Here is a 26,563-nt window from a genome sequence, read left to right on the forward strand (position 1 = left end):
ACAGATAGGATGAGTGTTTAAGACTGAGGAGAGGTTGCGTGCTCAGGCAGCCCCGGAATCCTGACAGGCAAAGCACCCATCAGACAGCACTGTTGTGAGAGTCCAGTGAGATTTTGCAGGTAGAATGGTTTGCAGAGTGTCTGGTACGCAGGAAACAGTGAAATGGTCCTCCAGATGGGACTGGAAAGGAAGATGGGGTGATGGGGAGAGTGTCTACTGATCATGATTAAACCACTTGAGTTAATTTCTAAATGTTGAAACACAGATCGTGGCTACTTGCTCAAACTGAGCAGGTTTTTGAGCATGTGTACATTTAGTCCTTCCATTGTTTTTATCAATAACAGAACACTGATACCACTTCCCAGAATTGCAGGTCCAGTTGAAGGGGCCAGTTATAATACACACTTAGAAAAAGGCTCTCTTCACTCATCTGATTAAATATAATCATTGTAACAGTAAACACACTTTGAGTGTTTTCTGTGCCAGGCACTGCTTTTAGCACTTTAAAAGTGTTAACTCACTTAATTCTCTAAAAACCTGATAAGGGAGATGCTGTTACTCTCATTTTACAAATCTGGGACTTGGGAAATTAGGTTTGTTCTTGAGAGGTATGTAAACTTCCTCAGGAGATAAAAGCTGAAAAGACCACTTAACCATCACCGGGTTGAACATACTGTGTGTTGTGGCTCTTGTTAGCTTCATACCCCCCCTCACCAGGCTGTGAGCAATGTGAGGATATTGATGGTATCTGATTAAATGTTGATGGACTGGGCTCTACAGTTTTTTGAAGAAAGATTACTGTGTATGTGAATCTGGAAAGCATAAATCCCCTTCCACATTTGTATTATATTTTATTTGTATTGGAGTCCTGCTGATGTTCATATTAATATCAATGAATGGATGAGAAATGCTAGATTTTTGTTGACATAACTATTTTGGGGTTTTTTTTGTCCCAAAGCACAGGAGATTTCCCCCCGTCCCACCCCTTTGACAGTAATGTGGAATCCTGAACACATTCTTTTTTCAAAATGTGTGTCCACATGTGAGGGCCTGTCCCAGTTGTCTGTTTAACCAGCTCTGCGTGTGTAGATGCAGATGGCAGAAAATTCTATTTCAGTTTCTTAGAATGATGCACTTTATAGAGAACTGAGGAAGTTATATAGGGTCCATATGCTCTCAGCATAGTGTCATCAGACATTGATTCATCCCTGGCCATGGGACCAGAAATAGTTCCACGGGTTTTCACCTGGAGTCTGGTTTTCTATTCCCCATGTACTCGCAAGTCTCTAATTTTCTTTTTAAAAGCCATGACTATTTTTTATGTCTACATTTACTGTGGGTGCATGATTTCGCTTCAGTCCTGTCTGAGTCTTTGCGACCCTATGGACTGTAGTCTGCCAGGCTCCTCTGTCACGGGATTCTCAGTGCAAAAGTACTGGAGTGGGTTGCCATGCCTCCTCCAAGGACTGAACACCACTGCAGTATTCTTGCCTGGGAAATTCCGTAGACAGAGGAGTCTGGCAGGCTACAGTCCATAGGGTCACAAAGTGTTGGACGTGACTGAGCAACTGAACACACACACATACATATGTGCATATTATATGTGTATGCATATATGTGTGTGTGCATATATGTGTGTGTGCATATATATGTGTGTATGCATATGTGTGTGTGTGTGTGTGGGTATGCATATGTATATTACCACTTTGCTATGCACCCAAAACATTGTAAATCAACTGTATTTCAATTAGAAAAATTTTTTTAAACTTCCAAAATCAGTCTCTTCATTCCCCTCACTCTTTGATCTCATCTCTCTCATAGAATCATGGGCTTCCCTTGTCACTCAGCTGGTAAAGAATCCACCTGCAATGCAGGGGACCCGAGTTCAATCCCTGGGTTGAGAAGATCCCCTGGAGAAGGGAAAGGCAACCCACTCCAGTATTCTGACCTGGAGAATTCCATGAACTGTATAGTCCGTGGAGTTGCAAAGAGTTGGACACGACTGAGCAACTTTCACTTTCATTCATAGAATCCTGCGTTTTTTCCTCCACACTCAACACAACAGGATGTTTGCTCATGATCTTCCCTTGTTTCACCCCTGCTTTGCCCATTTAATTGGAATTCTGTTGGGACCAGAGGTCTTGTCTTCCAGACCACATTTTGTCAAAAACATTACACAAGTTTAGTCACTCAAAATGCTTCACACATTCTATAGTTAAATAGGTGGCTCCTCTTAGAGGTACTGGGTTTATGTTTTAAACCATAAAAAGTATTCTTGGTTAGACTCCATTATTTTCCATCAGACTAAACTCCCCAAAAGGAATATTTTTCTCCCTTAACATGCGGCTCTGTAAAATCCTTGTTTTGTTACAAAGAATTGTTCTGGAGTCTGGTCCTTGTCGCCCAAAACTGAATTAAATATGGAGGGCTGTTTGGGCCTTGTCTGTTTGTCCCAATACAAGAGGCCATTTTTTTAAAAATTGCTTTCTTAGTGTAGAAGTCACTCTGCATTTGAGATGCCTACAGTTCTCAAGAAATAAGGAGTAAAGAGAAAGCTTCCAAACCGGTTCCTCCAGTTAAGGCAGTTGAGTGGCTTATGCCTTTGATATAAGTTGAACCAAGTCAGGAAGTTAGTAAGGCTGGAGGGCCTTCATGGATAGTTCACTATTTTTTTTCCCCCTTTAACTGTTCACTCTGTCCTCTGGGGACTGTAAATGGGGTCTTTTGTCTTCACAAAGCTTGGAGAGGTTAGGGCCCTGCTTGAGAAGGGGGGCCTGAATTCTACCTGGGCTCCCAGCTGAGAGCCCTGTAGGTGGCCTTGAGGTTTACATAGGAGTTATGGTGGGGGTGGGGGGTGGACTCCTGGCTTCACACTGTTCCCCCAAAACTGGGTTTGCCTCTTGGTGGATATCGAGCCAATAGTCCCAGCCACGCTGGGAGAAGATGGGGAGAAGGAAGGATTTATCATTACTTGCAGCAAGTAAGGAACACACTAGGGATCTTTCCCTGAACAGCAAACCTGGAGAATTTGAAGCTAATGGTACATGCATATTCATGAGGGAGCTTGGGCAGAGAAGAACTCAGTATAGAACTGAGGCCAAGGTCCACGCTTTAGTTGACTGAAGTCAAGAGGGTCAACGTCATCATTCCGTCCTGCACCTAGGTGGGGGCCTTCGATCCCGTAGACCTTATATGTATAAAAATTATACATATCCCTTGAGGAGGAGCTAAGACCCTGCTTGTCACTGTACTATTGTTTGACCGCCTGCATTTCTTCATTCCTGTAAGATCATTGACTACCAAGACCGGTTCAAGGGCAAGCATGGTGACTGGGCTTAGATCACAAAATGCCTTTGGCCGCAATGGCTTCTCTTTTGTCAAGAAAGTCATGCCTGGCTCTCTTTCTCTGGGATACCTGTAATCAGTCTGCTTACAACATCTGTAATAGAGAAAGAGGTCATGGTGTTAATGAATTTGAACATGTCACTTCCTAGCTCTGGTTTCCCTGACTGGAAAGGGAGGAGGATGTTGGCATGCCCAGCTTCAGCATCCACTCCATTCTGAGATTTTTCAGTTCACTTGTTCACTTATTCCACACATGTCTGTGGACTGATAGCCATTTATTTATTGACTAATGATGTGTGGCGTACACCAGGGATGCCCATATACAATGTGGATGTTAAAACTCTGTCAGAGGTGACAGGAAGGTTGCATCTTCTTTGTTTCCTTCATTGAAGATGGATGCACAGCGCATAAACAGTAGCTGGAAGTGGGGAAGGGTAGTTTTCAATAGGGTGCTGACTCCTGTCTCTCTGGGAAGATGTTGTTTAATCTGAGACAAAAGCAAAAAGCACCAGAAGGCCACACCAGTGAGTCTCTGGGGGAAGAAGGTGGCCGGACAAAGGAAAAGGATGTGCAAAATTGATTAAGAGTGTGTAGACTACAAAAAGAATTTTCCCTTTACCCCTCTAGGTTCTTGGCTGTGACCAACAACCCCCCCACCCCGCCCTCACTGTAATAAAGGACAGATTAACAGGAGAAAAGCAGATAGATGTTTAATAACATGTATATAGGCTTCCCTGTTGGCTCAGACAGTAAAGAATCTGCCTGCAATGCAAGAGACCCAGGTTAGATTCCTGGGTTGGGAAGATCCCCTGGAGAAGGGAATGGCAACCCACTCTAGTATTTGCCTGGAGAATTCCATGGACAGAGGAGTCTGGTGGGCTACAGTCCATGGGGCCGTAAAGCGTCAGACACGACTGAGCGACTTCACTTCACTTCACATACCTCCTGTGTACATGAGAGAGACCCAGGAAAGCTGAATAATTCCCCCAGAAGACCCAAACCACCCCCTTAAATACCGAAAGACCAAAGAAAGAACAGGGTAGGTGGCAGTTACATGAGCCTGTCAGGCAAAGCCCAGTAAGTAAGGGTATGGTTGTTACACACATTTAAAGCAGAACCTTCTCAGTAGGTAAAAGTTTCTGGAGTCGCAGTCAACCTCTCCTTCCTGGTAGAAGAGGGAGCCCCCACCCCTGGCCCCGACACATGGAGATTTTGCTTTGAAGGGAAGTGCTCTCAGAAAAGGCTCCGACCTGCTGGCTGTCCAGAGCTCCTCTGGTGTCTGCTCTTTAACCAGCTCAGGCTAATCCTTATGCCCAGGAGGTGCATTTGGGGGTGGCAAATCTGCTGTCACCCCATCAGGTGAACGAATTTGTTGATTCAAGAAGTCATGGAAATGTCCTGTTCAGAATGGTAGGAAGGAGAGGAGGGCAGACCAGCTGCCAGGCTCCAGAGGGGGCAGATGATGGAGGGGTCTGTGGGGCGGGAAAGGGAATCAGGTTTGAGATGGATGTTAGCACGTGTGAGGTGAGCTGATGCTTTTGGCCAAGGATGCCGGCCAATGTCGGGGGACCGTAGTGGAGAAGATGAGGGGGATTTGAAAGATGTGATAGAGAGTGCCCAGACAAGGGGTGAGCGTGTCTGCCGCTTGGCACTGAGCCGGGCAGAGAGGGCGAACTGTGCTGAGATCCAGCCTGAGTGAAGGTACAGCGGGTGGGCAGGATTTCTGGGGCCGTGACATTCTACTTCCTCAAGTTTTTCTTGCCGATTAATTGTCCCATCATGTCCACGAGAGCATGAATGTGCACTGTTTCTTTACTTTCTGCCTCTTTTCTTTGTGCCAGGGCCTGACTGGGCTATAAGTTAGATACTCAGTGTATATCTGCTGAACAAAGGAAAGCGTCATGCTGGTGCTCCAGACCATAAGGTGGTCTTTGCTCTTTGTTTGTTGCTGGGTTTTTGTTTTGTTTGGGGATTTTTTTTTTTTTGGCAGCACTGCATGGCAGGTGGGATCTTAATCTCTGACCGGGATCGAGCCTGTGCCCCATGCGGTGGAAGCACAGAGTCTTAGCCACTGGACCACTGGGGAAGTCCCCACAAGACAGTCTTCAAGAAGGCAGCAGACTTCTGAACTGAAAGGAAGATCAGGATCACACATACATTCTGGGGCTCCTTTTAGGAGTGAGAGACTGAATCCTAACAGAGGGTTACAGTGAGGCCTGGGGACATCCCCGGTGATGCCCCACCTCTCTCTGTTCCCTTGGTAACCTGCCCTCACCCCAGCACCCCCTTACATACTTGAATATTTACATGTCTGGCTTCCCAGTAGGCTGCATGCTCTGTGTGTGTATTTCCTGCACAGGTGTGTGTTCACACTTAAATGCGTAGCACCTCACTGGCGCTCAGTGAATGTGGGTTGATTCAATCACTCATCATCGTCAGTCATCTAAACTGGGACTGAAAGTGTATAAAGGGTTTCTGCAGTGGTTACTTTATCTCCCCTTATTACGTTGTCTGGGCAGGAAAATTTCTCTCCGTTTTGCACCTGAGGAAGGTAAGACCGAGGTCATAAACTCATTTGTACGTTGGGATAAGCTTTGAGGCAGTTTAAAAAATCCTGATGCATGAAATCACAAGAGATTCACTCTTTGATAGTATGGAATTCTGCCTGGGAGTGAGTGACCCTGTGTGTGTGTGTGTGTGTGTACATTTTTAAGATCTGCAGGCATTCCTACGTTCAACAGAGTTTAAGAGCTCCTGGCCTGTGTTATGCACGTGTGCATACATGCTAAGTCGCCTTGGTCATGTCTGACTCTTTGCAATCCCATGGACTGTATTCCGCCACTCTTCTCTGTCAATGGGATTCTCCAGGCAAGAATACTAGAGTGGGTTCCCATGCCCTCCTCTAGGGGATCTTCCCGACCCAGGGATGGAACCCACGTTGCTTGTGTCTCCTGCATTGGCAGGGGGGTTCTTTACCACTAGTGCCAACTGGGAATCCCTGCTGGCCTGTGTCGGTGCTTCTCAAGTATTAATGGGCAGACAAATCACCCAGGGATCTACATAAATTCTGAGTCAGCAGGTCTGGGGAGAGACCCGAGAGTCCACATTTCTAACCAGCATGCTGGTGAGGCTGCAGCTGCTGGTCCATAGACCACACTTTTCGCAGCAGTGCCTGGGGATCAGGGAGATTCCGAAAAATGCAGAGAAGAGAGAGCACAATGCGTGTAGGGGAAAGGCAGGGGTGTATTGCGTCTGAAATTTCAGCTACAAAGACATATTGTGCCGTGAACTTGAAAGTGACGTTGTGATTGGATGGGCTTGTCCCGGTCTCCTCTTTCTTCCTGATTTAGCTCATCTGTCTCTTCATGATGGTGAAACCCTTCAGATTCCCCAGACCCTCACTTGGAGATAACCAAGAATCACTCACTCCTCTCTCTCCCATCCTTGCTAGTCCTTTTATTGAGCACTTATGAAGTCAAGATGGACTATCTTTGTTTGTACTGTCTTGGAGGTCGGGGCTGTTTTTAAATACACCAGTGTCCAGTGTCGACAGTGGTTTCTGCCCTGTCCTAGGTGTGGAGAATCCCAGAATGTCACATGACTCAGCCCTTCAGTCCCAAACATCGAGGCTGGCAGCCTAGAATAGAAGTGAACAGCACTGCCCACTAGGCAGAGAATTCTAGGTACCAATCCTAGCTTTCCTTTTCCTACCAGCCTCAGTTTTCTCATCTGTGAAATGGGGGTAATAACAGTTGCAGCCGCTCCTGGCGCGGAGAAAATGAACGGCGGGCGCCCAGTACTCAGGGTGGCGCCTGCACTCCGGACGTTGCTGAAACACAGGCTGGAAATCTACGCACGCAAAACAGGGACGCGAGGAATCCCTAATGTTTCCTTTCCGTTTGGCTTTTTAGTCAGGCCTCATAAGGACACGAGAAAATGAATTCCTCATCTCGCCATTACCTCAGCTCCTGGCCCAGGAACACAACTACAGCGCCCCCGCAGGCCACCAGCCTCACGTGCTATACAAAAGGACGGCGGAGGAGAGGGTCCAGCGTCGCCATGGCTACCTGAGCTCCGGCCAGAACCCTGCGGGTCACCCCCCAAGTCACGCCCCCCACACCTCTTGGAGGCCAGAGAGAGGACAGCATCATGGAAGGTTGCAAAAGCAGCATTTTTGTGGACGACGCAAGAAATGTATGTAAGGAAACCTTTTCTTGTTCTCTTCCTCTCTGGGCCCTCGACGGGTTTTCCCGAGCATCACTGGGTGTGCTGACTTTGCAGGTTAAAACTGACTACGCTTAGCCCCCACCGAAGTTAATCTTGGAGATGAGCCAGAAATCACCCCTGTCAGACGAAAGCTAGGTGATCCGTTTTTTTGTTTTTTTTTTTTCAGTTAAACTGGAAAGTTTTTTTTCCTCTTTTAGTATCTTTTTAATCGTATGTCCCAATATTATTTTAGTTTCTGTATCTTTTCTGTATGAGAAAAGGACCTAGTCTTCCAAATGATGAGAGAGGTGAATTCCCAGGTGTGGTTAGGTATTCCTTTTGAAGATTCTAATCTTCCCTGGTGGCTCAGACGGTGAAGAATCTGCCTGCAATGCAAGACGCACGGGTTCAATCCCTGGGTCAGGAAGATCCCCTGGAGAAGGGAATGGCAACCCACTCCAGTGTTCTTGCCTGGAGAATCCCATGGACAGAGGAGCCTGGCAGGCTGCAGTTCATGGAGTTGCAAAGAGTTGAACGTGACTGAGCAACTAACTGAACAGACTTCCCGGTTAACGAGAATATTGGCACCTGATCGGAGGTGGCGAGGGAACACAGGAAGCCTTGGACTTGGCTTGTGACCTGGACACAACCATCTGCATTTTCTATACCAGCGGTGTCTGACAGAAATAGAACATCAGCCCCATGTGTAATTTTAAATTTTCTAATAGCCACATTAAAAAATGCTTAAATAGGTAAATTAACATGAATGATATATTTTATTTAACCCGATATATAGAAAATATCATCTTAGTATGTCATCAATATAACCAGTGAAGTACCAATTTAAATGATGTATTTTATATTCTTTTTTCATATTAAGTTTTAGAAATCCATTTATTTTATACTTAGGGAACAATTCCAAATCAGACAATAAATTCTCACCAGAAATGCTTAATCTGTATCTAGATTTTATAAAACTTAAAGGTGAAAAGTAGACTTACACAGTCAAATTGTTCCATATGTAAAGTTTTTCAATAGCTGAATCAAATACTGTCTTTTAAATGTAAAATAAAATTAATAAAAATTAAATAAAATTAAAAATTCCATTCCTTCAGTGGCACCAGCCACATTTCAAAGGAGCCGTGAGCAGCGTGTGACTGTGTAGTTGGACAGGGCAGCTGGGTGGTTCCCACGGAGCAGAGGAAGTGGGTGATCACTAGCGGTCATGAAAGACAGTTTCTAGCACTTTAATTGGTTTTGGGGATTTGGTATTACTGAAATATCCTTTTTAAGGAACATCTATTTGGCGAGAATTTGTAATACCAGTGGTATTAAGGATAGTGATGATATTCATAGTGGCAATGACACACGCTTGATATGAACTATAAAAGCTAATCTTTAAAGCAGCTTTATGATTAGATATTATACTCATTTCAGTGATGAGAAAACTGAAACTCAGAGTCATTTATCAAGATGGCCAATTGAGACTTTAAATTGAGCTCTAAATGATTTGGTCATTTCATTTTTCTCTGTGAAGAGCTGACTTCACTATAATGACTGTACCAGTTGTTACATTATTAAATGTATCTATAGCACACACAGTCCTGAGCTTTCCAAACACATTTTTCCTTCCCAGCAACCCTTGAATCTGTCACTGTCCGTTAACTAAAGGGATGGTGCCTAACCTAACAGGTACTTTGAGGTCTCTGCTCAGACACTATGGCCAATATCCCATGCTGCACCTTATCTATTACAAAGCATTTAATATAATTTTTTTTTCATTTAATAGAATTTTAAATATCACTTCTGACTATTCTGTTTCCACAGCAACTTAATTAATATCAGGTCAAAGAGTCCTATTGACCACTTATTTTGTGCTATATTAAAGTTTCTGTTGATGAAACAAGAACGTGGGCAGCATTCTACAGGATACATATTTGTAAGCTTTAGTTAGAAAATAATACACAAAGTGTATACAGAAAAAAAGGAGAAGGGGGCGGCAGAGGATGAGATGGTTTGATAGCATCACCAACTCAATGGACATGACGTTGAGCAAATTCTGGGAGATAGTGAAGGGCAGGGAAGCCTGGCCTGCTGTAACCTATGGAGTTGCCAAGAGTCAGACGTGACTTAGCAACTGAAGAAGAACAGCAGCAATACAAAGTATGATAATGAATTCAGAAGCAGAGGAAAGTGTCTGTGTCTGCAGTGTGTAAGCCATAAAATAAAACGAGCGCTTTCTGTTTTTAAAGATTCTTCCCACAGTACTGATTTTTCTTGTGCCACCCTTCCAGCTAGAATTGTAGCTTCTTTTCTTTGACTCTTTGGAGAGCTCTTTTGAGTTACTCAATCCATGTGTCTGTCCATCCATTGCACCTTCTACTGAAAGCGTCTCTCTTGACCACAAATTAGGTCCAGAGTCCCAGAACAGGTACAGTGGCATCATTTGTCAGGAGATGGGTGAAGCGCTGGTTACTCGGTCTCCCGCCTCCCCTTGTTTAGATGTCTGTCTGTCTCCCCGGCTGATCTCTGCTGCCAGCCCTTCCAAATGCTCTCCTGTTCCTTGTAGATGCCCCCAAGCCTCCCACAGAGGACACCTATCTCAGGTTTGATGAATATGGGAGCTCGGGACGGCCCAGAAGATCAGCTGGCAAGTCACAGAAGGGCCTCAACGTGGAAACCCTTGTGGTAGCAGACAAGAAAATGGTGGAGAAACACACCAAGGCCAACGTCACCACGTACATCCTCACGGTCATGAACATGGTACGGAGACAGTCAGGACCCAGCCCTTTGCCTGCCTAAGACAGCTCAGAATCATGGCATTCCCGTGCGTGAGTTAAATAGCAGATGCAGCCACCTGATTTTATTGAAAAAAATGAAGTTGGGAGGAAACTGGCTTCCAACATAAATATATTTGGTCAAATCAGTGCATACTTGCTCATAAATATGTCCTATTGATCTTCCCTTACAGTTTTGGAAATTAAAAAAAATTTTTTTTAATTTTCTCTGATTTCAATTTGTTTCAACAGGTTTCCAGCCTCTTTAAAGATGGGACCATTGGAAGTGATATAAACATTGTCGTGGTTAGCCTCATTCTTCTGGAACAAGAGCCTGTAGGTGCCACACTTCATTTCTTTTTTCTTCACTCATTCTGCCCTTCAGGATACACTTAGCGAGCACCTACTGTGTTGCCACCCCATGGAATTGTCATTAGAAATTCAGCTTTGAAACTTTAAAATTACCCTCAAGGAATGTACAGTCCAATAGGGTTGTGTATTTAAATACTAAAACCTCACAAAATTATTATTTCTATGTAAACATACAATATATGTATAGATATACAATGATATAAAATATGATTAAAAGCACATATGTAATATGACTACAAAAAAGTAAAATTAATACAAAAAGTAGAATATAGATACTATAAAATATTATGCAGGCTTCACACGGAAAGTACATTTGGTAGGAGATTTAAATGTCAGCTGGGTTTGGCAAGTTGGAGATTCTGGGTAATTACAAAAGGATATTTTGAAAATACACTGAAAATAAGTCATCTGAAAATTCTGGTAAAAAGCTTACTGTCTCCCAACACCACCTTTGGTACTACTGAAAATAAGCAAGGGATATTTAACTGCCCTTGACTTAGTTACAGGGAGATGCAAGCAGAACATATCATCAAGTGTTAAATTGTACACCTCCTGCTTTGTAGTGTTTTGATGTTGCAACTGTATTTTCTGAGGTGGGAATTACCAATCTGACTATTTTTTAAATCCCCTAAGGCTTTTCGTCTTCATCTGTAACCCCAGTCATGAATGAACAAAGCAGAGAGTCAGAGATGAGGCAAAAATGAATATAATCGCCAGGTCTCTAGTGCTCCTATATCAAATTATTCTTAGAGTTAACAATGTATCAAATTATTCTTAAGAGTTTTAGAAAAGAAGAAAAGGTGTATGTTGTTTGGGAGATACTTCTAATTTACCACTTATACTGTTTCCAAGGACTCAAAGTCAGCAGCATCCTAATTCACTGATAATTAAGGGTTTTGTCTAAAAACTCTCAGCTTGACCCAAGTTAATAGTTTTCAGGAAAAATTTGATTAAAAAATTATTTTAAGAGTAGGTCCTTGCTTACCCTTTAGGATATTGTAATTATTTGTTTCTTCATCCATTCAGTGAGCTTTCAGTTTATTGATTGATGGGTTGTAACCTATGGCGTGCTGAGCCCTTTTCTGGAAATCTTGACATAGGAGTAAGCAAGCCATCGTCAGTTCTGTCCTCATGCTCGACCGAAGGATCCACTGAACTCTATCCCCACTAAGTAATAATTACGTTGTAAAAGTAATAACAATTCTATAAGGATGTTACCAGTGTGAGACGAGCAAAGGTGTTTCTAACTGATGCCAGTTTATTTGTTATAGAAATGCAGCCGCCACCAAAGCACACCGCCGAAACGCCGTAGTTACTTCCAATATTGTGAACATTTACCTGCAGCGGTTTTAAGCACCAGTTATGTCCAACCTTAGCGCAAGTGTTTTCCTCTGTTGACCCTTCCCCCAGGAACATGATGCTTCCGTGTTTGCTTGTACAAATGGAGTGATGCAGCATTCTCATTCTGTCACATATTCACACTTTGATTTGTGTGGGTTTCCCACAGCGGGGATTACTGATCAACCATCATGCAGACCAGTCTCTGAATAGCTTCTGCCAGTGGCAGTCTGCCCTCGTTGGAAAGAACGGCAAGAGGCACGACCATGCTATCCTACTCACGGGATTTGATATCTGTTCCTGGAAGAATGAACCATGTGACACCCTAGGTATGATATGAACGCGTGCTTCGTGCACACCCGTGTCAGCTGAAAACAGGCTGGCAGCTCTACTGGGTGAGTGGCTCTTGGGATTCTTTATAAGGACACAATCTTTAAATTGTGGAGTATCCTCGTTGTACCCTCTCTGAATATTGTTCTATTTAACTGAACTGTTTTGTGGAATGGGGGCCCCTTTACTTTATTCCTGTTGTGTTTTTCTTTATTAAACTTTGTGATGATCCTGCAAGCATGAGATCAATGGTGGTTTAACTACGCACGTTGTAGGTTATTCCCTAAGCATCTTGAGTGCAGAGCTGTATAGCTGAAAAGAACCTGCCTAGTCTCTGTGGCATTCAACTGTGCCCCTAAGTAGCATGCTTCTTTTACAAAGTTATTTGAACTTTGAAGGACTCAGCCGCAAGTATCTTTAAAAAGAAACAAAGTATTAAGTTCTACTCATCTATTTAGAGAGGACAGAGAGCCATATACCTTAAGCTTTTTTCTGCAAAAAAAAAAATAATAATAATAAATAAATAAACAAAAGGTGCACAGCATTTGGACATCAGAAATGATCAGGAGTGTTTCCTTTGGGTTTGAAATTGCTCTCTCCACAGGGTTCGCCCCCATCAGTGGGATGTGCAGCAAGTACCGAAGCTGTACCATCAATGAGGACACAGGGCTTGGCCTGGCCTTCACCATCGCTCACGAGTCAGGGCACAAGTAAGTGACCCCTCGATGTACCGCTTTATATGAAAACCAGTTGGGTGGTTCACTGGCTTTCCTCTAATGATTATTGTCGATCTGGGTGGAATAAATATGATATATCTTATATAAGGTTTACAATGGTACTTGACTGCTTTTTTCATTTGTGAAAGTTGCTCAGTCGTGTCCGACTCTGAGACCCCATGGACTGTGGCCTGCCAGGCTCCTCTGTCCATGCAGTCCTCCAGGCCAGAATACTGGAGTGGGTAGCCTATCTCTTCTCCAGGGGATCTTCCCAACCCAGGAATCGAACTGGGGTCTCCTGCATTGCAGGCAGATTCTTTACCAGCTGAGCCACCAGGGAAAATCACACTTGACTGTAAGAAGGGCCCAAACAAAGGCCAGTCATTGTCAAGGCTCTTGTTGAACAACGTTTGATAGCTGCTTAGTATTCCATTGTGTGTGTAAATGGACTTTGTTGTTGTTCAGACTGTAAGTAACATGCCCTAATAGTTAAATTATGAAGGAGATAAGTCATAAGATTTTGATAAAACTTTTGACATGTACCAAAGAAAATGCGTTTTGTCTTCTGATAGGCTGTCAAATCAAAGTTAGAAAATTAAAAAAAATTTAAGTTCAAAACGCAATTCAAACTTGGTTTTCTTATGTCCGGAAAACTACACTAAGGTGCTGGTTTAATGACCTTTCCTCTTAGAGGAATGGCTTTGATCTCTCCCCACTTTGTCCCCACTTCTGTGACTCTTACTGTTTCCTTTGGTGCTTTATACATAAATTTCCCTCTGCTTTTGACTTTCACAAATATATTTAGAAAGACTGTCGCCCGAACAAACCCGTTAGCTTCTTGGTTAAGTACAAAGAAGAACTGAATTGGGCAAAGTGGAGCTTGGGAAAATGCTTTCCCCGAGTGTATGTTGAGGTTAATAAATACCTGTGTGTGGATCCATCACCTCTACTACCGTGTATTAACACGTGTATGTTGAATCTAGAAAAGTAGCATAGATCTTATCTTTTTACAAAGCAGAAATAGAGACAGAGATGGTGTAGAGGACACATGTATGGACACTGAGGGGGAAGAGGCAGTGGGATAAACTGGGAGACTGGAATTGATGTATACACACGCTGTGTATAAAATAGGTAACTGGGGAACCTACTGTAGCACAGGGACCCCTGCTCCGCACTCTAGCGTGACCTAAATGGGAAGGAGATCTAAAAAAGCGGGGATATGTGTATACATATAGCCGCTTCACTTTGCGTTATAGTAAATACTAACACACTGTTGTGAAGCAACCAATAAAAATTAATTTAAAAATATTTTTAAATCCCTGGGGCCCTGACTGATCAGCTCACAGTATACAGCCATCCTGCTCTTACTAACCTGATAAACTGGGAGGAATGACGGGAAAATGGCTGGTTTGTAGACGTGAGTCACAACAGAATCGTCGTCATCGTTGTTCAGTCACATCCAACTCTTTGCGACCCCATGGACTGCAGCACATCAGGCTTCCCTGTCCTTCACTATCTCCTGGAGTTTGCCCAAACTCATGTCCATTGAGTCGGTGATGCCATCCAACCATCTCATCCTCTGTCGTCCCCTTCTCCTCCCACCTTCAATCGTTCCTAGCATCAGGGTCTTTTCCAGTGAGTCAATTCTTTGCATCAGGTGGTCAAAGCATTGGAGTTTCAGCTTCAACATCAGTCCTTCCAATGAACACCCAGGACTGATCTCCTTTAGGATGGACTGGTTGGATCTCCTTGCAGTCCAAGGGACTCTCAAGAGTCTTCTCCAACACCACAGTTCAAAAGCATCACTTCTTCAGCGTTCAGTCTGCTTTATGGTCCAACTCTCTTTTCTTACAATTTCAGTAACTCTATCCCTTATTTGCGTTCCCTGATTCTCAGTACATGTTTTTCGTCCTCTGCCTATAGTTTGGAAAATGGGTTCACTGAAGCCTTTTTGTCTTCTTTCTGTTTTAGTTTCGGCATGGTTCATGATGGAGAAGGCAACCCGTGCAGGAAAACGGAAGGCAATATCATGTCACCCACGCTGACGGGAAACAACGGTGTGTTTTCCTGGTCTTCATGCAGCCGGCAGTACCTCAAGAAATTCCTTAGGTGAGAAGACAGTCCAGGGCCAAGGGCATTCCCAGGTTCAGAGGAGTGACAGTGAATGGTCCTCAGTCGCCGTGAAAACAGGCGCTTGGTGGGTTGATGGTGATGATGGTATGTGACTGTTGCTGAGAGAACGCTGAAGGCCTCATGCTGTTACCTATTCTCCACAGAACGCCTCAGCAGCCCTCACAGCAATCCTGTTATTCCCTCGTTTTAGAGCTGAGGAAACTGAGTCTTAGGGCGGTTATAGTGTTACTGAAGGTTTACAGCTGGTAAGCTGAGGACAAAAGACACACTCAGATCTGTCATGACTCCAAAATCTCTGCTTAGAACTGTCTCCTCTAAGACATCCAGAGGTTCCTGGGAATATTATCTTTTTATTGTGACTGATTGTTTTAATCTGGTCAATCAACTCAGTCATAAGGGTATTAAAAGGACTAAAATAGAGTGTTTGTTTTACAATGAATGGAGCATTGTGGTGATTGGCTGTTTTGTTTGAAATGGCCAGGAGCTAACTCGGTGTCCAAAAGACATCCAAAGGGCATGATAGCTATGTAAAATTCCTTCAGTAACTCAGAACTCCTAGATTTATTTCATTAGTAAAATGGGAGTTAGGCAGGTCACACTGTTTGATTCGTATTAAATGCTGAACACCAACTTGAAACTCTTTGAAGTGTCCTTTGATTTTATTAAACCGTTTGGACATTATGCAACACTAGAGGCATTAGACAGATATGTATGTATTTCAGTTTATGTGTATGTAGATATACCTTGTTAATCTGTGTTGACACACAAGAACACTCGGGTTCTAAAGGCATCCCCTCTTGACCAGGTATTAGGGAAACTAACCAAGTTTCTTTGGGAATTACTATTCTTAATACTTTTTCTTTAACCTGTACCACTGCATATTATTTTCAGGTGTTCACAGAATTAGTCATACACACAGGCAAGGATGATTCAGTGGAAGGATGTCAAACCAAATGATGCCCCAAAGAACAGTGAAATATTGACAAAGTTTTTGCTATGAGACTTTGTCACACAGGAGATTTTCTTATTGGTTTTCAATTTATGGTCTGGGGCCTAAAGTTACCTTTCCTATCTCATGTGAGAATGAAATAAAGATGATAAATCAAGGTCAACTTAGTATAAATTTAATTTCTTGCTATAAATTGAATGTCATGAATACGATATAGTTAAATTCTTTTGGCTGATGATGACAATAAGAACAACAAAAGCTAACTTTGAATGCTTCCTGTGATGTGTTGAGCGTGTTACTTTGTCTTGCTTGATCTGTGAACACCTCTTACGGAAGTCAGGTTATGTTAGGAATCAGATACGTAAGAGTTGGTCACATTGGCTTGGTTGACTACGACCCCCCATCTGTCTGACTCCAAAGTCATGTGTAACCACCATGCTGTTTTATCTCTCACTGATACCCTAGTTTAATTATTTAAGTAAGTGGAGATAAGGTGCCTGAAAATCCATCCCATTTGGACTGTGTTTTTTTCCAACACATCCCAGTTCAGTATACCTCAGGGAGATTGTTCTTCTTTGTTCCCAATGTATCCTTTCCCCTGATTTCTCTCAAAAACCTTATTCATTTGTTGCTCATAAAGATTACTGGAGGTAAAAACGTATCTTTGACCACACCCCATTACGTTTTTTAAAAAAAAACCACAGCATGACTAAACTTTGTAGAGACAGGTAATTGTCTCTAGTTTATTTTGTGACTTTAGTACTCACCACAGAGCAGGCACTCAGTAAAAATTTGTTGAATATTGTTGAATGAGACTGTTAGGGAAAGTTGACTTTTCCCATCTCCTCACAGGTCAAGCTTAACCAATGAGATAACTATAACTTCCAGCCCCATGTAAACACTTTGTGGTCCTGTAAATTTCATTTTCTTAGACAGGACAGGACTCACTCTTAGTTTTAAGCACGTGCCTATTTCTTTGCCATGTTACATTTTTCTTTGCATGAATGCATTCAGAAGTATAGTGTTCTGTGTGGCTAGATCACAGATAAACATGGCAACTAATAAGGATGTATTTTTGCAGCACACCTCAGGCTGGGTGTCTGGTGGATGAGCCCAAGCAAACAGGACAGTATAAATACCCGGACAAACTACCAGGACAGATTTACGATGCCGACACACAGTGCAAGTGGCAGTTTGGAGCCAAAGCCAAGTTATGCAGCCTTGGTTTTGTGAAGGTATGTTTGCTTGTGATTTCAAACTTACATTAAGATTCTATCCTGTGTCTGTGTACCTAACAGAAGTATAAACATTTGGTTTGCTCAGGCCAAGGGTTAGAGTCTGGGTTACCTCTGAAATGTCATTTGTTTGGCGTGATAATTAAGTGGCAATTTTACTGTCAATGAATTATCCAGACTTATCCCCCGCAGACCATGCCTGGTTTAAATACCAAATTCCTCCTCTGTAGACGACGATTTTATCACAAGCAGTAAATCTAGATACAATGGCTTCCACCTAATGCGCGTTATTGTTTTTGTTCATTTCGTTGTGTTCCATATTTTATTTTTTAATGAATTAACTTAATTGGAGGATAATTACTTTACAATATTGTGATGGTTTTTACCGTACATCAGCATGAATCAGCCACAGGTATACATGTGTCCCCCATCCTGAACACCCCTCCTACCTCCCTGCCACCCTATCCCTCTGGGTTGTCCCAAAGCACCAGCTTTGGGTGCCTTGCTTCACGCACAGAACTTGCGCTGGTCTTCTATTTTACGTATGGTAATGTACATGTTTCAGTGTTATTCTCCTAAATCATCCTACCCTTGCCTTTAATGTAATTCATATTAGACCATCACCCCTTCAAAATGCATATGTATATCTTTTACAGTAATATGAACACAATCTTTAGCAGCTAACTTCTTTTGGTATGTAAAAATTCAAGGCATATCTTGAGTAATTTTAAAAAGAGTTTTGTGTAAAGGAACACTTACCTGTTTTGTAAATAAGTTTGATTTGTATCATTTTTTTTCAATTCTGCATATAAGTGATATCATATGATATTTGTCTTTCTCTGGCTTACTTCACTTAGTATGATAAACTTCCCAGGTGGTACAGTGTTAAAGAATCTGCCCACCAAATGCAGGAGACCCAAGAGACATGGGTTCAGTCCGTGGGTCAGAAAGATCCCCTGGAGTAGGAGATGGCAATCCACTCTAGTATTCTTGCCTGGAGAATCCCCATGGGCAGAGGAGCCTGGCAGGCTGCAGTCCATGGGGTCACAGAGAGCCAGACATGACTTAGCGACTAAGCGCAGCACAGTACATGATAATCTCTAGGCCCATCTGTGTTGTTGCAGATGGCACTATTCCAGTCTTTTTATGGCCAAGTAATATTCCTTTATGTGTCACACACCACGTCTTCTTTGTCCATTCATCTTTGCTGCACGCCTGAAGCTAACACAGCAGTGTTAATCAACCATGAAGGTGAAAGTCGCTCAGTCATGTCCGACTCTTTATTACCCCATGTTCTGTAGCCTCCCAGGCTCCTCTGTCCTTGCAGTTCTCTGGGCCAGAATACTGGCGTGGGTAGCCGTTCTCTTCTTTAGGGGATCTTCCCAACCCAAGGATCGAACCCAGGTCTCCCGCATTGCAGGTGGATTCTTTACCAGCTGAGCCACCGAAGAAGCCCAAGAATACTGGAGTGGGTAGCCTATCCCTTCTCCAGGGGCTCTTCCTGACCCAGGAATTGAATCAGGGTGTTAATTAACTATACACCAATATAAAATTTAAAATTATAAAAAGGAAGACTTATCTTTTTATGAAAAAGATACATGGGAAAAAGCAAAAGTCCAGGAGGTAGAAATGAGAGAAACATTCTTCTAATTGGTCAACAACCATGCCACTGACCATCTCAATGTTACTAAAAAGTAGAATCATTTTTAAGTTGGTTGCTTCCTAGTATCCAAAGAGAAAGGTGGAAATCCTAGGTGTCTGGAGACCTGGAAATTATGGAGATTTGTATTCCCATCTCTGTGTCTGTTCCCTCTCCTCCTCTCTCCTCCCTCTTCCTTTTCTCTGCCACCGTTCCCACCATCAGCAGCACCACCACCCGTTACCCTGTAACAATTGCTAAGCAAGCTTCTGCTCCACACGTGGCTTTCCACTTAGAGACACATTTCGCTTTTCCTCAACCTTCACAAAAGCCTTTTGAAGGGAGAATTATCACCTACTTTTTAACTGGGGCTCAGAGAATTCCATTTGCCCAAAGTCACACAACTTTTAAATGGTAGAGGTTAAACAAATCTCCTCACCCATACTGATGAGTACGGGTGAGCTTCCTCCTCATTAGGTAATACCAGTGTTTCCTAAACTTCAGCATTAACATTCAGTCCTTAAAAACTACTTTTATTAGTTGTGCCATATCTCTGTATGATGACTCACTTGTTGCTTTTTTATGAATAAACTCACTTGGAAAAAAAAAAAAGAAGTCCAGTCCTAAGAAATAATAACCCCCAAATCACTGGTTTGATATGGGATTATGTGTGTTTCCAATGCAATTTAAGTGCATAACTATTAGAAAAATTTATGCACACACCATTCACATTTTTTTGGTATATCCTCCACAGTGTGTGGATCTTAATTTGGCAAACATTAGTCTATCATTTGTATAAATTAACAAATTCACAATTGCTTCTAACTGAGGTGAGGCTTTTGGCAGAAAAAAGTAGCCATTCTTTTCTTGGAAAAAGTTTATCTGCTAACTTTGTCTCTTGTCATTCCATTCTTAAAGGTATACTAGCTTACTCCTTTGCTAATCATATATGCAGCACTAAATATGCAACAAATGCACAATTGGTAATGACTTTGATTTTCCTTAGAAATATAAAGTGAGCTAAAACGACTATTGGGAATTCTTTCGTGGTTCAATGGTTAGAGGTCTTCACTTTCACTGCCAAGGGTGTGGATTCAATCCTTGACTGGGGAACTAAGCTCCTGAAAGTCACACTGTGCAGCCAAAACAAACAAACAAAAAAAATGACTGTCATTACTTGAGTATCATATATTCAACAAGCATTTGTCAGATGACTGTGCAGAGTTTAAACAACTATCCTGAAGTTATAGATCTTTCTCTGGAACCAAACCATATTTTTGAAAGATATTGTCTCAGTGCGATGGTGTTTCCTAGGAAGTGGTGCAGAGGGACATAGAAGTTCTAGACTAAAGGACTGCAGAAATTGAAGAAAGGCACAGAAATAGGGATGTCTGGAGGGGTCGGAAGATTTGATATGCAAATATCAAATCATTGTGTTGTATGTGTGCTCAGTTGGGTCTGACTGTGACACCCTGGACTATAGCCTGCCAGGCTCCTCTGTCCATGGAGTTCTCCAGACAAGAATACTGGAGTAGGTTGCCATTTCCTTCTCCAGGGGATCTTCCTGACTCAGGGATTGAACCCACATCTCTTGTCTCTCCTGCACTGGCAGGCAGATTCCTTATCACTAGCTCCACCTGGGAATCCCACATGTCAGTTATTCTTTGTGGTTGTTCAGTCACTCAGTTGTGTCCGACTCTTTGCAACACCACAGACTGCAGCATGCCAGGCATCCCTGTCCTTCACCATCTCCCGGAGCTTGCTCAAACTCATCTTCATTGAGTTGATGATGCCATCCAACCATCTCATCCTCTGTCATCCCCTTCTCCTCCTGCCTTCAATCTTTCCTACCATGAGGGTCTTTTCTAGTGAGTTAGCTCTTCGCATTAGGTGGCCAAAGTATTGGACCTTCAGCTTCAGCATCAGTCCTTCTAATGAATATTAAGGATTTATTTCCTTTAGGATTGACTGGTTTGATCTCCTTGCAGTCCAGGCTATTCTCAAGAGTCTTCTCCAACACCACAGTTCAAAAGCATCAATTCTTCGGTGCTCAGCTTTCTTTATAGTCCAACTCTCACATCCATACATGACCGCTGGAAAAACCATAGCTTTGACTAGACGGACCTTTGTTGGCAAAGTAATGTCTCTGCTTTGTAATATGCTGTCTAGGTTTGTCATAGCTTTCTTCCAAGGAGCAAGTGCCTTTTAATTTCATGGCTGCAATCACCATCTTCAGTGATTTGGGGACCCAAGAAAATAAAGTCTGTCACTGTTTCCACTGTTTCCCTGTCTATTTGCCATGAAGTGGTGTGTCAGTTATACCCCCAGTAAAAAGTATTTTTAAAAAAATTTGACATTGAGAGGAATAAAGAGAAACTTTCTAGTATCTAAATCACAGCTACTTTGTAATCTACTAAATTTACTGCTTCACATTTCAACTTCTAGTAACTCTCCCACGGACTTAGACGCCAACTATATTGATGATCCTGTAAGTTTTCAGACATTTCCTGCTTCCACGTCCACAAGTCTTTGTGTGCTTTCCATCCTGAAATGCTGCATGGCCATGAGGACAAATATCTCTCATTTTTTATTATTATTGTTAAAGAGTCAGCTCAAATATTACCTCCCTTTTCCCCCCAAGGAAACTTAACCTCCACTTTCCCTGAGCTCTATTTTCACCCTTTATGTCACCTTCATAGACTCGTGGTACTAATATTCTAATTGTCTATGTGTATCTCTTGCCTCAGTAGACAGAGAATGTCTGCAATGCCTGACGTGTACCTGATGTATTAACAGATACCCGGTAATTACTTATTGGATTTACAATGATAATCAAAGCCCACATATTTCTTGTGGCCGTTGCACATAGCATGGGGGATCTTAGTTCCCTGAACAGGGATTGAACCTGTGTCCTCTGTATTGGGAGCACGAAATGTTAACCCCTGAACTACCAGGGAAGTCCGATCAAAGCCCACGTATTGTTAGCATTCCCATTTTCAGAACATGGAAGATTTTTGCATCCATCTCTTTCTCATTGCTCCTCAAGGAAGCAGGAGTGGCTTCTCTTGGAGAAAGAGAGGAGCCAAAGATGACTCTGGGGTTTGGAGCTTGTGCAGCTAATAGGATGGGGCGTCATAAGTGAGCTGTGGAAGGCCGAACATGGAACAGATTTGGGGGGACAGCTGGGGAACTGTGTTTTGACTGTGTTAAATTTGAGATGCTTGATGAAGTTGGATTGGCAGAGACCTTTAACCTTTGCGCATCTCATACTTCCCTTGAAGGGGCACCCAGTCATTAGAAACAGTAGGAAAAGGTGGGCACCCAGGGGCTGGACAGAACAACAGGCAGCGCTTAGACTCTTTCCTTAAAAAATCACGTCCAGGCCACATGAGACCTTTGGGGTCTCCATGGTTATTTTCTTTTTCCCTTAAATTATGACTTAAGTCTAAGGAATTATAGATAAGGAAAAGTTAGATGAATAGGCTGAAAAAATAAAAAGAGGTAAGAACAAGGAAAAAATAAGTGCAAACTCTGATTTCTGTTTCCTTTGAAAGCAAGCCTGCTCCGAGGGCTCTGGGGTCATCAGAGTGCATCGTGGGCTATAATTACGCCTGACTTCTGTGCTCCACCACGAAAGAAATGACGCGTTCGCACAGCCTGTCGAATTTCACCCTGGAACCCCTGTGTTCCTGTGTTTTGCTGGATTTTCCCGGTCCCCTCGGCTGCCCCTCCTTAGCCCTGTGGCTTGGCATTGGCTGCGGGATGGGGCTCCGTTGCTTTGGTCCGCTGGGGCCGTGTTGGTGGCCGCCACGTCAGCTCTGGGTGTGGGCTATGGCTTGACCTGGGCTGTGAGAGAGAAAGCGGTTTAATTCTGAAAGCCTTTGTCACTGCAGCTTTGGTTCCGTGGTGACCTCCCATCCCTCCGTTTTGGTAGAGACAGGTTTTTTTCCACCTTCACTGATCCCTCTTGGATCCAGGATGACCCAGATGGGAACACACGGAGATGATGGACTTCATGCATCTGGTTGGAAGGCTGCCTCATGCTTTCTACTAATGTCAGTGACAGGTCCATTTCCATGGGAAACGTTTCCATGTTGTGTCTTATGAGCTGTGTTGAGATTTGGAAATACTTTGTGCAAGTGTGCTAAAGCACTTCATTCGTGTCCGACTCTTTGTGACCCCACAGACTGTAGCCCACCAGGCTCCTCTGTCCATGGGATTCTCCAGGCAAGAATACTGGAGTGGGTTGCCATGCCCTCTTCCAGGGGATCTTCTCAACCCAGGGACCAAGAGGTCCTTCCCTTCTGTTTTTAAGAGACAGATTATACAACCCACAAGACCAGGCTCACTGCCTGTACCTCCTGTTTCCCTATGTTTTCTCAGTCTAACGGAACACTCTTGTTGTGAAAGATTTCTAAGTATTTTCTGCCATTGTTTTCTAACCATGGAATCTCTGTTAACTGGAATGCTTGGAGAATTGGGTGCCTGGTTCATTGCATTTTCAGGGGTCCAACAAGTGACCATAAAAATCATTTTGTTTCCTCCCTCACTGTTAATGTTTTCCCCAAAATGGACCTTAGTCAATAGAATGTGGCAAATGAAATAGAATGACTCTGGTGATTCGTGATTTTGACATTCCATTTATGATGTCATTCTGAAAAGCAAGTTTACCTTTGGAGCTGGAAGGAATCTGGTTCAGTCACTTTGCTTTAAAAATAGACAGTCAAGGAGTAGAGAAGTTGAGTGCTTTCTGACATCTATTGGTAGTAAATGCAGATCTAGTGCGGTGGTCAAGGACCCAGACTCTGGAATCGGGCCACTTTGAGTCCTGTCTTTGCCACTTACCAGCTTGGTGACTTGACAGCTTGAAAGTGTCAGTATCTTACGCAGTTTCCTCATCTAAATGAGTTGACATAAGGCAATGGCCCCCAGTCTTTTAGGCAGCAGGGACTGGTTTCGTGGAAGACAATGTTTCCATGGAGCAGGGCAGTGGCAAGGGAGTAGTTTGAGGATGATTCAAGCGCATTGCATTTATCGTGCTCCTGTGAGGACCCAATGTCGCCGCTGACCTGACGGGAGGCAGAGATCAAGCCATGATGAGCCCCGGGGGGGGGGGGGGGGGGAGCAGCTGTAAACTCAGATGAGCTTCGCTCACTCACCCGCAGGTCACCTGCTGTGCATCCCGGTTCCTAACAGCCCTGTACTGGTCCATGCCCTGGGGCTTGGGGTTCCCAATATAAAGAATTAGTGTCCACTGCTAAATGATGTTAAGGACAGTATTCATTACCTGTGGCCGCTATAATAAATTTCCATGAACGGATTGAGTTAAAACAGCTCAAATGTATTTTCTTGCAGTTCTGGAGGTAGACCTCTGAAATGCATCACACTGGTCTAAAGTCAAGAGTTGGTGAGGTTGTGGTCCTTCTGGAAGCTCTAGAAGGGCAGGCATTTTCTTGTCTTCTCCAGCCTCCCAAAGCTGCTTGTATCCCTTGGTTCATGGCCACCTTCTCTCTTGTCAAAAGCCAGCAACACCTCCCTGAGGCCTCCCCACAATGCTCCTCACTAGTTCTCTTCTGGCACCCTCTTCTCTGTTTAAGGATCCTTGTGATTACCTGGGGTCCATCTGGAAAATCTAAGACCATCTCCATCTCAAAGGCAATGGATTAACACCATCAATTTTATTGCAACTTTAATTCTCCTGTGCTATATAACCTAGGACAGTCACAGGTTCCTGGAACTAGGATGTGGTTGTTTGGGTGAGGGGAGGGCGTCATTCTGCCTCCTACAATCCAGCTTGTTGTTGTTTAGTCAATCAGTTGTGTCCGACTCTGTGACCCCATGAACTGTAGCCTGCCAGGCTCTTTGGTCCATGGGATTTCCCAGGCAAGAATACTGGAGTGGGTTGCCATGTCCTTCTCCCATCTTCTGCCATTTCCTTCTCAAGCAAATAAACTAGCTTGAGAGTTTATTTATTTCATAGGTCTGGTGTAAGAACGAAGTTGTCCTAATGCTTGAAAGCTATAAAGGTCAAGAAGGCAATGGTGATGATCACTTACACTTTTATCCTTGGGAATAACCCTTCTGACGCAAGTGCTGTTTTTATCACTTATTCATAGATGAGGAAACTGCAGTTTAAAGGGCTTCTATAGCTTGTCCACAGGTCGTGCAGCCTGGGAAATGCAGGACAAGGCTTTGGATCGGAGTTGCACTCATCCAGTCTTGGTCTGTCCTGCTTTGATGATGGTGGTGGTGATGATATTGGTGATGGTGATCACGATTAGATGCTGAATCTCTTAGTTAAAAGTCTCTAAGTTAACTATTGTTACCTCCTAGTCGTTACTAAACATATACGAATATACAGATAATGTAGAAATGTCCTGCTTATACATTTGCTAGGACGTTTTACTCGTTACTTTGCCACCGCTGACTTCACTTGCCTCTCCTTTCCAGATAACATCCCATTTCAGCCACCTCAAAACAGAATATGGTGTACAACAGATTTGGATATTTTCATTTTTATTGTATCATCACACTTACCAGCTCCTTCTTTCCTTTCAGGACATTTGCAAATCCCTTTGGTGCCACCGAGTGGGCCACAGGTGTGAGACCAAGTTCATGCCCGCCGCAGAAGGGACCGTTTGTGGCTTGAGTATGGTAAACTGCATACTTGCTAGTTTTTAGTTCTAGAGACTTAATAACACAGTGGACCCAAACTATTTGTGCCGTGACCTCAGAACGAAATGCTCTGGCTGCATCTATTTTCTGACTTCGCTTTAAATTAACTAGCTATTCTTTAGCAACTCTTCTAAAACTCAATGCTAGTATAACTGATTTGGCTCCTTTTTTTTTTTTAAGAAGGGCTTTTTCCTTCTGCCTTTGTTTTCCATTTTTAGATGAAGGCTTGGGCTCAGGTGTTTCTCTTTCAGTGAGCTGGAGGGTTTCATTGTCTGTTTGCTGTTTTAAAAATTTATATTTATTTGGCCATGTCAGCTCCTAGCTGTGGCCCACAAAGTCATCTCTGGGTTGTGTGGGCTCTTGCATTGCAGCACACGGACTCTCTAGTGGTGTGTTCAGACTCAGTAGTTGCAGCACATGGGCTTAGTTGCTCCACAGCATGTGGGATCTTAGTTCCCCAATCAAGGATTGAACCCATGTCCCCTGCATTGCAAGACAGATTCTTAACCACTGGACTACCAGGGGAGTCCCTCGACTATTTTATTTTTAAACTTGATTCAGTATAGACAAGTCTCAGGAAGCAGGTATTTCCTTTAGTAACAAAGAAAGGACTGTCCCTTCGTACAACACATCTGAGACTCCCCTCCCAGGGTCATCATTGAGCTTCTAACATGCCCAATAGCGGCATTCTGTTCCTTATAGTAAATTCTCTTCAAAGATGCTGTTAGATTAGAAATACCTAAATGTTCTAATAGTTGTTCAGCCACTAAGTTGTGTCCAACTCTTTGCGACCCCATGGACTGCAGCACACCAGGCATCCCTGTCCTTCACCATCTCTTGGAGCTCGC

General features: G+C 43.3%; 1 protein-coding gene across 3 annotated transcripts in view; it reads left to right on the forward strand.

The window, feature by feature from the left end:
- Positions 1 to 26,563, forward strand: part of ADAMTS18 (ADAM metallopeptidase with thrombospondin type 1 motif 18) — a 145,229-nt gene that overhangs the window by 61,236 nt on the left and 57,430 nt on the right. For 2 of the 3 annotated variants that reach the window (XM_043435378.1, XM_043435379.1), the window contains exons 4-11: positions 7,257 to 7,539; positions 10,121 to 10,314; positions 10,581 to 10,664; positions 12,208 to 12,367; positions 12,973 to 13,078; positions 15,056 to 15,193; positions 17,248 to 17,401; positions 25,599 to 25,694. In XM_043435378.1, coding sequence (XP_043291313.1) covers positions 7,257 to 7,539; positions 10,121 to 10,314; positions 10,581 to 10,664; positions 12,208 to 12,367; positions 12,973 to 13,078; positions 15,056 to 15,193; positions 17,248 to 17,401; positions 25,599 to 25,694 — 1,215 coding nt within the window. Of the gene's footprint in view, positions 1 to 7,256; positions 7,544 to 10,120; positions 10,315 to 10,580; positions 10,665 to 12,207; positions 12,368 to 12,972; positions 13,079 to 15,055; positions 15,194 to 17,247; positions 17,402 to 25,598; positions 25,695 to 26,563 lie in introns of those variants that run through there. The other variant, XM_043435380.1, reaches the window with a different exon arrangement.

Source organism: Cervus canadensis, chromosome 18, assembly GCF_019320065.1.
Source record: "Cervus canadensis isolate Bull #8, Minnesota chromosome 18, ASM1932006v1, whole genome shotgun sequence".
NCBI classification, from domain to species: Eukaryota; Metazoa; Chordata; class Mammalia; order Artiodactyla; family Cervidae; genus Cervus; species Cervus canadensis.